Source organism: Oncorhynchus keta, chromosome 28, assembly GCF_023373465.1.
Source record: "Oncorhynchus keta strain PuntledgeMale-10-30-2019 chromosome 28, Oket_V2, whole genome shotgun sequence".
In the NCBI taxonomy this organism is placed as follows: Eukaryota; Metazoa; Chordata; class Actinopteri; order Salmoniformes; family Salmonidae; genus Oncorhynchus; species Oncorhynchus keta.
This window is the reverse complement of record NC_068448.1, coordinates 34,989,791-35,005,066: the sequence shown is the minus strand read 5'-3', so window position 1 is coordinate 35,005,066 and position 15,276 is coordinate 34,989,791. Positions and strand designations below refer to the sequence as shown.

Here is a 15,276-nt window from a genome sequence, read left to right as displayed (position 1 = left end):
TGCCACATTCTCTAAAACAACAAAGGAGGTGATTTATGGTAGAGAAATTAACACTGAATTATCTGGCAACAGCTCTGGTGGACATTCCTGCAGTCAGCACGCCAATTGTACGCTCCCTCAAACCTTGAGACATCTGTGGCATTGCGTCATGTGACAAAACTGCACATTTTAGAGCGGCCATTTATTGTCCCCAGCACAAGTTGCACTTGTGTAATGATCATGCCGTTTAATCAGCTTCTTGATATGTCACACCTGTCAGGTGGATGGATTATCTAGGCAAAGGGGTAAAGCTTACCAACAGGGATGTAAACAAATGTGTACACAAAATTGAAGAGAAAAAAGCTTTTTTGGGGGGGAAGGAGAAATGTCTGCTAACTTTTATTTCAGCTCATGAAACATGTGACCAACACCTTACATGTTCTGTTGATATTTTTTACTCAGTGTACTTTACATGTGATAAGGCCACACAGCGGGCCAGAGATAAGTAGACACCTGTGGTAATCTAAATGATCCAAAATAGCCACTAGATAACTTGTGATAAATTACATAAAATCCTTGAAAGTTACCAAAAGGCTGGTACTTTACTGGTAAGCTTTGAAAGTTTCCAGTAATATACCCTTCCTTTGCAACAGTAGTACCCTCATCCGAATTATCATAATCATCAACCCATCATCATCATCATCATCATCATCATCATCATCATCATCACCACCAAAAACGTCACCAACCTCTTAAATGACCCGTTCACAATCCTTAGGACAGAGTGCTAAGCATTTCCCTGGTCAAACCATGAGCCCATGTGTGGAACTCAGATGTTAGTTCATTAATTCATCAATGCACTTCCCTAACAATTACACCAGATGATCCTTCTAGTCACTCCGAGTTAGATGAAACCAAGAAAAGGGGTCAATCAGATTGAGAACATTCAAATCATTCACAAATCGACTCAAATAGGGATCATTCCATCAAGAGGTTATTGGACCATTGGCATCAACCAGGGGGTTAGTGATGCACGTGCATACCAGAGCTGGGTTCAAATAGTATTTGATTGCACAAGCCTGTGTGGAGTGCCAGAAGAACGGGATTGGCTCTTTTCTGGACTATTCGAATGGTTTTTGTTGCGCCAGGCAAGCTCCATCAAGCACAACTAAAGCATTTGGTGGATTTCAAATACTATTCGAACCCAGGACTCCCTAAATGAATTTCACACTGGGGAGAAGATCAGGGGAATGGCGGCACGCTTTGAAATAGAGCGACGTGGCAGGGGTGGGGGGTGGGGGTGGGTGGGGTGGGGTGGGGGGGGGGGGGTGTCACAAAGAGAGGCGAGCAGGGGGTCCGTTCTTACCGACATGACCCTAGGGGAAGGCTCCCTGTCGACGGGGCGATCAAACACCCAGTATTCCATTTTCTGTGTCACACTGTTACTTATCTGAGGGAGGAGACAGGAAGGGCACACACACACACACACATACACATACACACGTTGAGAGGGGCTGCTCTTCTGTGTGTGTGTAGAAGGAGTGTAATGGTCCAGCAACAGATGGAGCAAAACTCTGGGTTTCTTACCCTGACTTGCTGAACGGGCTCGAGCGTGTGTGTATTTGCAGGTGTGTATGCTTCTGTGTGTTTCAGGCTGTATGTACAGTTGAAGTCGGACGTTTACATACACTTAGGTTGGAGTCTTTAACAAACTATAGTTTTGGCAAGTTGGTTAGGACATCTACTTTGTGCATGACAAGTAATTTTTCCAACAATTGTCAACAGACAGATTATTTCACTTATAATTCACTGTATCACAATTCCAGTGGGTCAGAAGTTTACATACACTAAGTTGACCGTGCATTTAAACAGCTTTCCAGAAGAGGATGTCATGGCTGTAGAAGCTTCTGATTGGCTAATTGACATAATTTGAGTCAATTAGAGGTGTACCTGTGGATGTATTTCAAGGCCTACCTTCAAACGCAATGCCTCTTTGCTTGACATCATGGGAAAATCAAAAGAAATCAGCCAAGACCTCAGAAAAAAAATTGTAGACCTCTACAAGTCTGGTTCATCCTTGTGAGCAATTTTCAAACGCCTGAAGGTACCATATTCATCTGTACAAACAATAGCACGCAAGTATAAACACCATGGGACCACGCAGCCGTCATACCGCTCAGGAAGGAGACGCGTTCTGTCTCCTAGAGATGAACGTACTTTGGTGTGAAAAGTGCAAATCAATCCCAGAACAATAGCAAAGGACCTTGTGAAGATGCTGGAGGAAACAGGTACAAAAGTATCTATATCCACAGTAAAATGAGTCCTATATCGACATAACCTGAAAGGCTGCTCAGCAAGGAAGAAGCCAATGCTCCAAAACCGCCATATAAAAGGTTTGCAACTGCACATGGGGACAAAGATTGTACTTTTTGGAGAAATGTCCTGTGGTCTGATGAAACAAAAATAGAACTGTTTGGCCATAATGACCATCGTTATGTTTGGAGGAAAAAGGGGGTGGCTTGCAAGCCAAAAGAACACCATCCCATCCGTGAAGCAAGGGGTGGCAGCATCATGTTGTGGGGGTGTTTTGCTGCAGGAGGGACTGGTGCACTTCACGAAATAGATGGCTTCATGAGGGAGGAAAATTAAGTGGATATATTGAAGCAACATCTCAAGACATCAGTCAGGAAGTTAAAGCTTGGTCGCAAATGGGTCTTCCAAATGAAGAATGACCCCAGGCATACTTCCAAAGTTGTGGCAGAATGGCTTAAGGACAACAAAGTCAAGGTATTCGAGTGGACATCACAAAGCCCTGACATCAATCCTATATAAAATGTGTGGGCAGAACAGAAAAAGTGGGAGCGAGCAAGGAGGCCTACAAACCTGACTCAGTTACCTGACCAAAATTCACCCAACTTATTGTGAGTTAGCTTGTGGAAGGCTACCTGAAACATTTGACCCAAGTTAAACAATTTAAAGACAATGCTACCAAATAGTAATTGTGTGTATGTAAACCTCTGACCCACTGGGAATGTGATGAAAGAAATAAAAGCTGAAATAAATCACTCTCTCTACTATTATTCTGACATTTCACATTCTTAAAATAAAGTGGTGATCCTAACTGACCTAAGACAGGTTTTTCACCAGGATTAAATGTCAGGAATTGTGAAAAACTGAGTTTATGTAAACTTCCGACTTCAACTTGTATGAGTGTGTGTGTCTCACCATGGCCAGCTCGGCCTCCAGCTCCTTGATCCTGTTCTCCTTCAGGTCCAGTTGGGAGCGTAGGGCGCCGGAGTGCTCTGTAGATTCCTTAGTCTGCCGCCGTAGGTCCCACTTCTCCCTCTCCAACAGGTCCTTCTCCTTAGCCAGCACTTTCACCGCATCCTCACTCTCCTGACAGGCAGAGAGAGGGGGGGATAGTGGGCGATACGGGGGAGAGAGAGGGGAGAGTAAGAGGAGAGGGGCACACATTCATTCATCTTTTCAATTACTTACAATGACATAACAAGTTAATGACAATCATTATCCTACTTCTATGATTTGTGCACTTTATATCTTAATAAAAGCTAATAAAGCCCTGTGTGTGTGTGTGAGACATGTCATACTTTTCTGTGCTGTTCGTAGTTGCGGATGAAGTCACGGAGCTGCTCCTCTCGGCTCTCCAGTGTGGCGTAGAGCTGCTGCATCTGGTTGACCAGATCTGCTTTCTCCGCCTTCAAACGCTTCCGGTCCGCCTTCATCGCTGTGAAGACAATAAGAAAGTCAGTTAGCATAGTCTCTATACAGAGGATATATGTTCAGTTCTATGTTTGTTAACATTATTGTCACAAGTGTACGGTGTCCATATTAGGATCGTCTCAGAAGGACTATTCCATTCCAAAGCAGAGTTGAATATCTACTAACTACAGTACCACATTAACTACAGTACCACATTCGTTGAACTGTGAGAAAAGGCAAAGTACACAAAAGCACAATGCACTTCTTTTTAAATTCAGTTGGGGACAAATGAGCAGTGTATAGAGATCCTTCGATAAGCCTGCTCTTGCATGTCTAATGCTGAGTGGGAGCTTGTTGATGGAAAAGTGAATCAGAGATGGGCCTTTATGTCAATCTCTTCATCTCAACTGCCATTTAAATCTTACCGAGCCTGAGAGGGATGCAGACAGGTGGACCTCCACTCTGTCACTTAACCCAGCCGTACTGCAGAGTGGGGATCAACGTAGATAAACACCCGCTCTGTTTCTCTGCTCTTTTCTCTTTGATTCTCCCTTAAGTTATATCGATTTAATCGAACCACATTTACCTCATGACTTTGGTTTAAGCTGGGAGATGGCAACATCTCTCTCTCTCCACATCTCTCACATAGCCAAGCCTCCAGCTGGGTCTCATTAATTAGGTTCCATTGCAGACACCGCAATTGAGCGACGTTCACAGATTGCATCTGGGGGTCGCTCACACACTCGGACGCATCAACCCAGCGCCAACTTTTCACAAGGACAGATTCACCCTCTTTTTACTCCCTCTGCTCACCCGCAGTCTCCGGGAGACCAATCCCCATGCCAATGTAATGTATGACTGAGCCACCTGGCCGGACCACAAAAACAAAGAGATCCCCCTCATTGGTCAGGCCGACAGGAAGCTTCGCTCCTTTCTGCACCTGCTACAGGAAATTCTATCAAAGCTCCCTTTGAGCTGAGAGAAAAAGTGGCAGAGCAAAAAAATAAATAATAATCTCGTATTGGCAAGTATTTGGCAACAAAAACTCCCTCTACAACCCATAGAGGCAGAGCCTTGTTCATTGTCACAGTTCATGTGTGGTGCGTTCATAAATAGACAGAATCAGGAGGGATGTGGCGTTGTCTCAGTTCCTTCAGAGACCCAGAGGTTCTGCTTTAAGCCGGACAGGTGAGACAGGAAACCGCCAGAGTGCCACCTTCACTGACAACCATATTAATGACTTCCATTCTCAGAGACACGGATGGCTTCTCCAAGACTCCAGCCACTCCAAAAGTCATTATCAGATGAGACAGGGCAAACCACCAGGGAACCGGGCAAACAGACCTGGAGCTAATGTCGTGTGTAGAGTTTGAGGACAAAAAAAACGAACTGAACGGATGTCTTTTCATACAGTGTCTCTATGATAAAACCAGCAACTGCTCTCCCCTCGATGTGTGTGTATGCGTGAATGTCCGTATGTGGGTGTGAGTGTGTTTATGGATGAACGCGTGTGTGTCTGTGTGTGTGTGTGTGTCTGTGAACATACGTGTGCGTGCATCAGCTCAAGGGCATTCCAGGTAACAGCGGGAGTGAGAGGAGAACAAAACACACTGGAAAAACACAAATGCATTACTAGCAGCGGGACACGGACCAATCTTGCCCATCTACCCACGGTTCCAGCAAAACACTTCACAGACCATAACCCTACCCCATTCGCTCTACCCTATCTCAGCATTGTCTATGAGACAAAGGCATATGTGGTTTGTGACCACACATTGCACACTCATTTTTGATTACAGCTGTCTTTCTTTCATAATGTGGCACTCTATTCCCTACGTAGTGCACTATTGAGCCCGATTGGCCCTGGACAAACGCAGTTCACTATATAGTGGCTTCATTCATTAGTGTGTGTGGATTGGAACATTATGTTCCTGTGGGAACTTTCGGTTACCCGAGAGGCTCCTACGTCCTGTCCTGTGTGACTGAACCACAGTGAGTCCCATCATGCTTAGAGTCATGTATAAAAATGCTGGGCAGGCACAGTTGCCAAAAGAAGCCTACAGGCCCGAGTGCTTGTTTCCCACGGTGAAGGGTTCTGTCGGCTCTGTTATGGTGTGGCGTGCATTTTCCTGACATGGTTTAGGTCCCCTTACAGGCCAATGTAAACCCCAATAAATGCAGCCATTCTGAGTGATCACCTTCAACCTATAGTGAATCATTTCTATCCTGATGGGAGTGGTCTCTTCCAGGATGACAATGGCCCCATTCACTGCACACGAGTGGTCTCTGAATGGTTTAATGAGCATGAAAACGATGTACACTATATATGACGTGGTGGTACAACACCCTTTATGTTGCCTTTATTTTACCTATACATAAAATCACATGTTCATATGTTCATCAAATATTACCCTACACTGTACTACAATGGGGGGGGGCTCACTGTAAAACATAATTCCCCTGGCTGACCTTTGACCCTCACTGCTGCAGAGATCCTGTAGTTTACGAGCGAGCCAGGGGAGCTACCATTAATAATGGATCAACCATTCCTCATTAACTTCTAGTCCGGGGACTGTGAAGACCAGTAGCAAAGACATTTCAGTGGGGGAATCTTGGCAGAAAAGCAGCAGAGACTTTGATAAAAAGATAAAAGATGAAGATGAAAATATTTCAAATTAAATTGAGCTTGGGCTAAATTTGCAAAACCCAACCAACTTGATTATTCGATTCAGTCGTTACTGTGTGAATCTGCCACATACAACTTGGCACTGCAGTGTGACTTTTAATTTGAACGCACCCACCATTTATCGACCGTAGAGGAGATTTTAATTTAATTTAATTCACTTCTGACACATAGCAAAGTAACTATCTGTATCTATTCAGCAGCTAAGACCAAATGTGGCACTGGTGGTTTTTCATCGAAATAAGACAATTAGCAGCAGCTACTGTATGGACACCACCATTCACAGATTCTAGCTTTTCAGACCTCTCTATGTCTGTCTCATTACTCTAGTGTAAGGTCTGTCTTTCCAGGCAGAGTATATGAGGCCTGGTAATGAGGAGAGGGGCCAAGCTGATTGTTGAGGCGAGCCACCAATCACAATTCATTATACTGAGATGCAATTAATGAAACCTTTAAGAGTTCCTTAAAGAGGACCATCGCTGTAGAGTTTTTCAATGAATTTTGATCGGGTGATTAGGTGTTCTCTTGATTGGGGATAGGTGGACAAAGGTACCATAGGCAACCACTAGGTGGCACTGTGAACCTAAATTCCAACTCCCTGGAGACAAATTGACTGAAGATTGAACTACGAAGCAGTTTGAATATCTCTTAGACGAAACAGCTGCCAGCAAAAATAATTACATAAAGAACCTTGGAAGTTTGGAGCACATTAGCCTGACTGCATTTATGTTTTCCACTTTTCAAATTCAATTGGAGTCATTTTGAAAGAAGCCTTCATTTGTTAAGGCCTCTAAAACTGTTATTAATTGAACGTGATCGGGTGAAGTGGTCCAACGAGAGCGTGACGACTCTTGTGGGCTGCTCTGTGGTGTTTGTGTGTATTCTACTGAGGAAGGGGTCCATAGTGTGGGGCTATGCAGCTTTCAAAACATGTCGTAGTGTGAAATAGCACTAAATGCACTCGGCAGATTGTGCTTTGATGATACATTGGCGTCTGAGGCTTTCATTTCTGACTGCATTGACTGAGAATCCCAGAGAGATAGTCATTGGCCATTGTGGAAATAGCTAATTGAAAACTGGCAGCATGGACAAAGTACGCTTTGAATAATTGATGCTAATTAAACATCCAACTTCTTTGCAGAGAAATGGTCCAACCCAAAAGGGGCTCAGATAAACTGCTAAACACATTGAAATGATAACAGTTCAGTTGCATTAGCTGGACTGGACATTTCAGTTCAATAGATCTAAAATGGCCCTTGTTTTTTGCCAAGGTAGGCTAGGCTATGTCTAAGCTGCCTCCTTTACGTGTTTCCTTCTGCTGCAATTATCTATATATAGCCCTATCCACTCTATGCCTTGCACCTAACTAACTTGGGTATGTTTCTTACCCTGTCCTTCTCCTGCCCACTCCTGCTAGGTTGAGCATTCACGGGCATCACAATAAACCTACAATTATGAGCGGGTGGCAATTACCCACCAAAACAATTACAGTGTTCAAAGCCCAATGACCGGCATGGAGTGGGCTGAGCAGAGGGCTTCACACAGAGATGGGGCTGTGTTAGAGGGATACACAATGAGAGGGAAAGAGAGAGAGGGAAGGAGGGAGGGAGATAGCTGATAAGTACTTATTGTATCTGGGATTGAGAAAAGGAGGGTGGGTGGATTGAAGGTGCCCTTGTTCCACTTTTGAATTAATTTACTCAGATACAAAACTCTCCAAATGTAGGGAATTAACTCACTCAGAGCTAAGGTGGGAACAACACCCTGTATAAAACCCAATGGAACAATATACTGCAATTCTCTGCTGGCATGCAACAGCAGAAGAAACAAGATGCCATCCACGTCTCTGTCACTCATCTGCACCCCTCCAGTCTTCTTTTCCATCCCGACAGATAAACACAAAACCACAGAGTTGTCCTGTATCACATCAATCTTTAGGAGAGGTAATCAAAGTCCCTGTAAGAGCTTATGCTCTCGAAACTTTGGGCTCTTTTCCCCAAGCGAGGATTTAGTTTGGGTTAAATCAAACAGAAACAACAATCTGCCTCAGTTTAATTTGCAGCTGTCGAGCATCATTCTATATGACAAGATACTCTCCAGAACACTTCTGTTTCCCACCAGAAGGTACTTCAAACCAAATGGTCCCCCAGCTTGAAGAACTCATGAGTCCTCTAGTGGGCCTACGCTACTTCGCTAACTCAGGTTACAGTAAGAAAAACAGAAGTGCTAGCTAACTGCTTTTGTGTCTCTGACTTCTTCAATATGACATGCTATTTTATCAAATTGATTACCTAACGTTTAATTGATTACATGATTTAATTAAATCATGCAACAATTAACTCATTAATAACCTGGGGAACCACGGAATAATTACTTTATATAGAGCGGCTATCTCCTGAATCCACTCTTAAAGATCTTTTATATCAATAGCAGTCAGTCATTAATTATTCTTTACCTAATATCAGTCTTATCTGAACGTCATAAAATTGTTGGTTATCTGCACAAACCCAGCCTTTACTTATGAATCATCCATACACAAATTGGCTCAATTATTTATTTACTAACTAATTAAACAATTACAGAATATACAATACATAATAACATTATACAGTAAATACCGTCCCTAGTGGACTGAACAAAAACTGTTTGTTTATAACACGATAGATTCAGAGAGAAGAGAAGGGGTTTATGGAAGGGAGATTAAGGAACAGGGGTCTCTATTGGACCTGGGAAACTATTCTCACATAAATACATATGCCACTAACGATCGCTCACTTGGAAAAGCAATGCATTATATTTACAGGAAGCTGGCTTCAATAGTTTAGCTGGTGATGTGAGGCTCTGCTTTGCCCAGTTAATGTCGCCATCATCCCTTGTGGCATCTTCCGGGTCGTCGTGTGAGAGGTTCACTTGGTCTAAGAGGTTCATCTCACTCTGGAGATGCTTCCGTGTCGGTCAGTGTTCTCGTACTAGATTTACAGCTGCAGTCTGTTAGGCTGTAATCTAGGACTCACTTCTTCTTGAACGATCAATACTTCAGAGTTCATACCGTTTCACGTGTGAAGCAAGCTCTCTCATTTCCTGGCCTGCATAGTTGAAATTAGCCCTTTTCAACGTGGAGGACAAGTCCTCCTGTTATTTGGAACTGAGGTGAGTTTGTCACGGGGGCTTTTATAGAAATGTATAAAAGGGGTTGGTTCATAATTTCCAACCAATGTCTATTCACTTGGGAGTGGTTACTGAGTAGTTGAACTTTACATGAGAGACAATTCTAATTTTAAAGCTTAACATCACATAACATCATTTCACAATTAGTTATCTTTACTCATTTATTTTATACAATAATTAGATGCAAGCCTCATAACTGAGGAACCTATATAAACAGAGTTAGATGAATGTGGCTGTACTGTCTTTCATGAGGTCACAAAAATGAAACAAAATGGACCGGGTCGTAGCTGGCTTCTCCACCAACCGTTTACACAAAATAGGAATATTGTTCAATTCTAAAATTCTGGGATGTTGTAGAATTTGGTGGGAGAGTTCCGTTGTTCTACTGTGACACTCTCTCTCCCATACTGCATGGTCAGGGAGACGAGGAATTTACGACGTGGTTGTAAAGTGATAAAACTGCTCCCCCTCCCCTCCTAACAGGAAAGGGGGAGGGTGTTGTTCACATCTCTGCTAGCCAAGTCACTGAAAGGGCTAGCGTCATGACAATGCTAATGACTTGTGTGAAAAGGTTACTGTTCCTTTAACGGGGCACAGTGTTCTACGGTTGCCATGGTTTAAGTACACATGCTTCTACACCTGCATTGCTTGCTGTTTGGGGTTTTAGGCTGGGTTTCTGTACAGCACTTTGAGATATCAGCTGATGTACGAAGGGCTATATAAATACATTTGATTTGATTTGATGACGACAGCGCTACTTTGGCCACATAGGTCCGCTCTCCTGGGTTTAGCTCCCATCTATCAAAACAAACCCACACACTATAATTATTCCTGCTACTGCTCGTAAGTATGCCGAACCAGAGAGAGAAAGCATTCCCGCATTTATGGAAAACAAACAGCACAACAACACAAACATTTAAATGAGCCAAAATGGGGAGAACAGATGTTTCCAAGTTCTGCTTGGCCATGGCTGAAAGTGGCACCACTAGGGACATCTTCAACATAACATGCCATTTCCTGCATCTGGGACCAGGCTGTGAGCGCTATTGATGGTCACGCTAAGATCGCAGTTCCAGTGGTAGGACCTTGACACAGTGTGGTCAGTTTGTTACCCTTTTTCCCTCCCCAGTTTCCATATTGTCTCATCATTGCAACTCCCCAACAGGCTCGGGAGGCAAAGGTCAAGTCATGCGTCCTCCGAAAGATGACACGCCAAACCGCACTTCTTAATACCGGCCTGCTTAACCCGGAAGCCAGCTGCACCAATGATTCAGAGAAAACACCATTCAACTGGCAAACGGGGTCAGCCTGCAGAAGCCTGGCTCGCCACAAGGAGTCACTAGAGCGCGATGAGCTAAGTAAAGCCCCCCCCGGCCAAACCCTCCCCTAACCCGGATGACGCTGGGCCAATTGTGCGCCGTCCTACGGGACTCCCGATCACGGCCAGTTGTGATACAGCCTGGGATTGAACCCGGGTCTGTAGTGACGCATCTAGCAGTGTGATGCAGTGACATCTGCGCCACTGAGTAATGTTTTTGACATTAGCGAGTCACAGTGGGGCCTCACAGAGTGTCATAGTAGCGGGGGAAAAATGTACAAGCTCAACTATGGGTGTCATGGCAACTAAAGTGCTAGCTAGCTTCTCTTTTACCCTTTGATATCAAACAAAAAAGATAGGGAGGACATATGGCCTCAGAATTGATTACCCTAGTACCTGCACCAGCCTATAGTACAGTAGATGACAAAGTACTCGCATGTCACTGCACATTAGTTATTTGACGATCAGTGCTGAAAGCTATTCCCGAGCAATGAAAACAAACTTCTATTAATTAAGAGATGACAACAAGCAATTTCCTTTGTTCTCCCACGCAGGGGAGCTTGATCATAGAGCAAAGCCGTCCTGCTTAACTTCTCTAGACCCTGTAAGATAACAGAAGCCTCTCTTAATTCAGCTTTCATTACTTGCGATTGCTCTTAGTGTCTGCAGGAGTCTGTTTGCTTTGGCTTTCATTGCAGACCACTCATAAAATATTTAAGTTCAGAGGCTACCCACTGGGCACACACTAGTTCAATCAACGTTGTTTCCACGTCATTTCAACAAAATTACATTGAACCAACGTGGAATAGATGTTGGTTTGACCTCTGTACCCAGTGTGTAGCTATTCAGAGCTAAACATAGAGGCCACAAGTGTAATATTGTGTTATTGTATTTTATACTATTATATTCTATGCTATATTGTATTACTTTCTGTGTAAGAGCGTTGGCCTCTGCCAACGAACAGTTCTAGACACAAAATCCCATGACAACCCGTGAAGTGCTTATTTTGATATCGAACGAGATCATTCTTTTTCTTTGAATATAATATAAGACAGCGATATTTCCCTAATAAAATGATCAATAGATGTGTTACTGTCTTCACTCTATATTGGGATGTGTGTTTGGGCCGTTGCCTTGGGCAACCTTGGTCCTGGATCTCTCGGTGCGTTTGCTTACACACTTTTCACTGTTTAGCCCCCCGTCAGCCCGCTTACTCACCCTGCAGTGCCTCCTTGGCGCGGTCTAGCTCCTGCTCCTTCTGGGCCAGCTGCACGCGGAGCTCGGTGGCTGAGAGCACGTCGGCGGAGCAGCCGCCGTGGCCCTCCTCCAGGTCCTTACTCAACATGTCCTTCATCTGCCTCAGCAGGTGCACCTCCTCCTGGAGCTGGGCCACCTCCTCCCGCAACAAAACTATGGAGCGAGACAAGGAGAAAGAGAGAGGTTAGGGCTCTATTTGTTAAAAGGGCGATACTCTAAACTGTACTGTTAAGTAGGGAGGGAGGGACAGAGATAGTTAGTCCTGCATTGGTTATGGAAATTATGGTAGGCCTACTCTAAACGGTACTGTAAAACAGGTAGGAAGGAAGGAGAGAGCAGGGAAAGGAGCTAGCGAAAGAGATGGAGAGGTTAGGTCTCTATTTGGAATTGATGGTACACTAAACTGTACTGTAACACAGAAGGGAGGGAGGGAAAGAGAGACTGGGAGTTTAATATCACAGTTAATTGTTGGAATTAATGGTATCTCAGACTATTCCCTGCTCTTGTATAGCAACACATGGTAGGACGGAGAGATGGAGGTAGAAAGGGGGACGGAATGAGAGAGAGTTAATGTTTGTTGTAAATATTACTGCAAACTGCTGCCCTTTTGCATGACTGTTAGCTGTTGAACAACACAGAGAAATTCAAAGCATGCCAATGAAGGGCATAGCAAGAAAGGCCTCCACTGAAATCATCACAGAAATCAACAGGACAAAGATGGTAAAGTGACTGAAGAAAAAGCATACAGAAGAACAAAGGTTCAACTGTCATTATGTACAGTATTTAGATAGATGCTTCTACATTCAAACAAACCGAGAACAAGACAGTTCTTCAGAAGGTGTGCTAAGATTAAACTCTGCAGCTAAAACATTGAATGATTTTCATACAAAGAAAAAAGTCCTACTTGGATTAACTGAGACTAATTTATAAAAGGAATGAGTTGAGTCATCCGGCTCAGGAGAAGCTGGAGAAAACAGCTCATCCCCATCTCAACTGCCAAATATCGAAATCAGACAATTCTCATGTCCCAGCGCCAATATCCCAGTAGGACACAGAAACGACACAATAATGAATGGGGAAATTGAGCAGAGAAACATAGGTCCAGTTACATACGCCATTTTCCGTGGAGTGCCAAGGTTAAGATGTGGCTTGACTAAAAATGATTGTGTGGCTCGACTAAAAATGATTGTGTGGCTCATTGCAGAGAGCTTACAATAGGATAATAATATTCACATGTTGGGCCATCTCCAAGAACATAACCTTATGCCTTACTTGATGAAGAAACACAAATGTCTGGATGCACATCCTCTGTAATAATCATTTGGCATTATTCCCTTTAGAAAATCCATTCCATCTACAGTTTACAAAGGGTTGCTCTATGAGTTCCACAAAAATTCAACATAATACGCTCAGAATTCACACGGGGATGACATCCATAACGAATGTCCTTATTAACTTCCACAGTGGCCAATCAAATCAAGACACTTTGGTTCTGTTTGTTGGCTTGATTGTTCCCACCCCCCATCACTCAAATGGCACTACGGTCATGTGATCTCTTTCCCGTGGTGGGTGGCGACCTTTCCCTGGAGCGTCCATCTCAACCCTGCTCATTAGTGCCTAGTGGGCACGTCGCCCGCAGCTTTCCCAGCAATCTCCTCTCAGCAACTTGCTTCTCAGCTAACTGGGCTGACTGGAGACCGCTCTAGTATGTTTCCTGTTTCAACTGGGTCATGTTCCTTAAGCACCAAACAGAGGATAACAGACAAACACGGTGGGACTACCTGTATTTGTCTAATAAGAAACGCTCCTTTTTAATTTTCAGTTGCAAAATGTTTCCGTTGCGTTCCCTAATGAACATGACCCTGCATTTGCAAATATACCACAGCATTGGCTTTACCACCTCTCACAGAATGCAGCTTTGCTACTCATCACTTTGGAAGAGTGTCTTCTCAGAATCTATAACAAAGCTTTCAGAGAAAGTCAATGCTTTTGTGATACCTGCATCATGCTGTTATTCAGAACTTTCTGTACTTTCTATGTGTTCACCGACTGAAATGAACCTGTAAGTGGCTCCAGGTAAGGGTGCCTGCTAAATAACTAAAATGTAATGTAAAAGGGTTATTAGGGGAGTGGTTGAATAAAACCACCGGCGTGGCAGTGTGTGTCATTATGCTGAGGTGTAGTTAATGGAGCCGATAATAGACGTACATTTTGCAAAGCATCCCAAGCAGTAATACTTCATTGGGAGAGTAAGACCACAGGCCGTTTTTGGAAACAAATTCACACAACATTTAGTAATGTTTGAGAATTGAATTACTTATTAAGTTAGCCTCTATTGATCGTGCTTGGGCAGCACATTAAGGAGTCATAAGGACGTTGCTGAGCACAGAATATTGGGTTTTATCTCGTCAACACACCACACAAATCCTACAAAACAATTACAGGGCTGACTGAGGCAACGCTCACTTGGGTCGTATCCAATCGAAACTGATAAGCGCACGTTCCCAGTGGAAGGCAAAGAAGTGTTCCTGAACCGTTCACTGTAAGAGTAGTGGGTTTGAAGTTGATTATTTCACTGAGAAATGAACATAAAGGTATACTACTACTGTATCTGTAATAACCTGGTGAACCAGATACACTTTGATTAGATGTTACGTCTCACACCGCAAAACTCTAGGTATCAGGTTGATTGAATAGCATCTTTAGCCTTATACTATTGCATCAAAGTTGTATGTTAACTTCGTCAGAGGTGATGAGAGAACTAAGTTCACACACCCCATTGAAAGAGACCTCCGGCAAGTACCCAAGCCATTTCTGATGTGTCTGTCTGTGAATACGTTACATTGTAGTTAGCGAGAGTCGCAGCCTCTCTGCAGGCGAGCGAAGCACTGAAACATTCCAGAATGAGAGGTGGTGGTGGCAGGGGAGGAAGATGGCAGCCTATTTGTCAGCTTTTATGCTTCCTTTGAGCTAGGGATGGGGCGAGCAAGCACCACAGCTCTGCATGACAAATGACACCCAGAGTGAGTCTCCCGATAAGTGCAATCTCTCCTGCTCTCCTTCCTTTCCTCCTCAGGACTATCTGGTTATTCACTATCATTGAGGCTGCCTGTGTAGTGTGTACTAAGGGTCTGGGCATGCGCTGTGAAGC

At 43.8% G+C, this 15,276-nt stretch overlaps 1 protein-coding gene across 5 annotated transcripts in view; it reads right to left on the bottom strand.

The window, feature by feature from the left end:
* LOC118361099 (kazrin-A-like) overlaps positions 1-15,276 on the bottom strand; it is a 222,801-nt gene that overhangs the window by 29,292 nt on the left and 178,233 nt on the right. For 3 of the 5 annotated variants that reach the window (XM_052482877.1, XM_052482880.1, XM_035740863.2), the window contains 4 exons: positions 12,087-12,278; positions 3,588-3,724; positions 3,205-3,375; positions 1,346-1,429 (listed from right to left, as the gene is read on the bottom strand). In XM_052482877.1, the coding sequence (XP_052338837.1) occupies positions 1,346-1,429; positions 3,205-3,375; positions 3,588-3,724; positions 12,087-12,278 (584 nt within the window). The remainder of the gene's footprint in view (positions 1-1,345; positions 1,430-3,204; positions 3,376-3,587; positions 3,725-12,086; positions 12,279-15,276) is intronic. The other 2 variants (XM_052482879.1, XM_052482881.1) reach the window with 1 other exon arrangement.